The 1,848-nt window shown below is 49.7% G+C and overlaps 1 protein-coding gene across 1 annotated transcript; it reads left to right on the forward strand.

Annotated features, from left to right (window-relative positions):
- Nucleotides 1–501: 501 nt before the first annotated feature.
- On the forward strand, nucleotides 502–1,756 carry EMH_0024710 (SAG family member; the record flags this gene model as incomplete). The annotated part of the gene is made up of 4 exons (XM_013502334.1): nucleotides 502–727; nucleotides 816–985; nucleotides 1,167–1,531; nucleotides 1,645–1,756. The coding sequence occupies 4 exons, from the start codon at nucleotides 502–504 to the stop codon at nucleotides 1,754–1,756; spliced, it is 873 nt and encodes a 290-aa protein (XP_013357788.1).
- Nucleotides 1,757–1,848: the final 92 nt, after the last annotated feature.

Below are 1,848 nucleotides of genomic sequence, written 5' to 3' on the forward strand. Positions count from 1 at the left end.
AAGAGAGGCGAAACCCATCGTGGAGGGTTCTCACAGTCGGGCACAATGCAGTATAAGAAGAGGACAAATATAAATGGGGCTTGTAATATGTGTCTTAAATGCATATAAATGTGTACCCTTGAGCAAAGTCTCGAGGACATCACATCAACTTGCAGTTCGCATCAGTTTTTGTCCTCAGTGGGACGAGAAGCTAAAGCGGTCGATCCCCGCCGCGGCCTACGCGCCGGGTGGAAGCGTTAAGTTATGTGTGTATATTGCGTTGCACAAAGTATCACTCATACTTAACGTTTTACGCTGAATAAAAAACACCGTGGACGACGGTGTAGAACGGACCATCGGCGCGGAACTGCGCAAGCCACAAGACCGCCCCAAGACCAGGTGTCTCTTCTGGCGCTGGAGTCTTTTGCCACTTGATATGGTCGTCAACATTTAGACAATTCCTGAAAACGTTTTATTTATTCATTTTCCTTGGGCTTGGCTTTCCTTCCTTGGGTTTCGAGAATGACGGGCCTGAAGTTCCTGCCGGTGGCGGTCGCCGCCATATTATTCTCACAGGCCAGCTGGGCATATGGAAATGCGCCAACTGATGTAAACGATAGCAATTCTGGTCAAAATACTGGACCTGGCGGAGCTGATGCAGGCGGGGGGGGCAATGAACATCCTGAAGATGATGGTGAAGATGAAGGTACTGTCGGTGAAGTTGACGAAACTGCCACTAACAAGGCCGGTAAGCCAGTCGGAAAACACCTTGGTTTTGTTTCTGCTAAAAACGGGGTGTGAAATTGAACCGTGTTCCTCCTGCTGATTTCCTGCAGAAAGAGCGGAGTGCTGGGAACAAATGAACCTGGCTCGAACTGCCGCTGGTTTCGATAAACTCACGCAACAAAATATGTTCAAACTTTCTGCTAGTGACTGGGCAAATACTAGAGACCAAGCCACCAAACTCACGGAATACCTGGGAAATGTCTGCAATGCAATGAAAACTGTGAGGGTCGACACTGAGATGTTCACTGTCTATATCATATGTACTCTCTTATGGCATCGGATTTTACAGTGAAACCTAAGCCAGCCACGTGCAGACACTTGGAGACACACACGCACACACCACATACAAGGAGCCAAAATAATGCACCCTTTATGTCTCCTTCCTCATGCATTATGAACAGAACACCGCGCCTGAAGGATTGACCCCAGTCGCAGGCACCGTCGCCTACGCAGTTCAAGAAGGCGAACAGGCTGATTGCCAGGCTGCCGTGGACTACTGGAAGGAAGCCCTCACAAACTTCAACGGGGAGGTGCCACCAGCATATGGAGCAAACGCTGCACCTTACGACAACACCCAAAATGTCTCCTTCATTTCCCTCTTCAATCCCCAAGCAAATCCTACGGTTGACTGCGCATACTTCGTCTGCCCTGCATCAACACAGAACGCCAAGGAACAGCAGGGAAACACTAATACCGACAAGAGCATGAATGCGTTGATTTGCGTTACTTCGCCCAGCGCCTTGACAAATAGCCAAGAACCCTTTACGTAAGCACCATTTTGCAATGACTGTCATGCATGTTTCGCTGTTTCGGGCATGCTGTTTGGTTGCCTCACCTTCAGTTGTCATGGAGTTCTGGGGGAGTGGCTGTGTGCTTCAGGAAGGAGCAGTGGAACAAAATTACTGCGGCTCTCAACTCCAGTAGTGCCGCATCAGCAGCACCAGCGGCTCTTGCCCTTGCTGCCGCTGCATTTGCCGCAGTTTTCCTCTGAAAATCCTCTGAACTGGCGGAGAGGAGTTGCAGCGTATGCACAGCCAGCTTGAGTTTCAAGTATCAAGCAAAGACGAGTCCCACGTATCTGAG

The sequence above is a fragment of the Eimeria mitis genome, genomic scaffold, assembly GCF_000499745.2.
Source record: "Eimeria mitis Houghton genomic scaffold, Emh_scaff888, whole genome shotgun sequence".
Classification (NCBI taxonomy): domain Eukaryota; phylum Apicomplexa; class Conoidasida; order Eucoccidiorida; family Eimeriidae; genus Eimeria; species Eimeria mitis.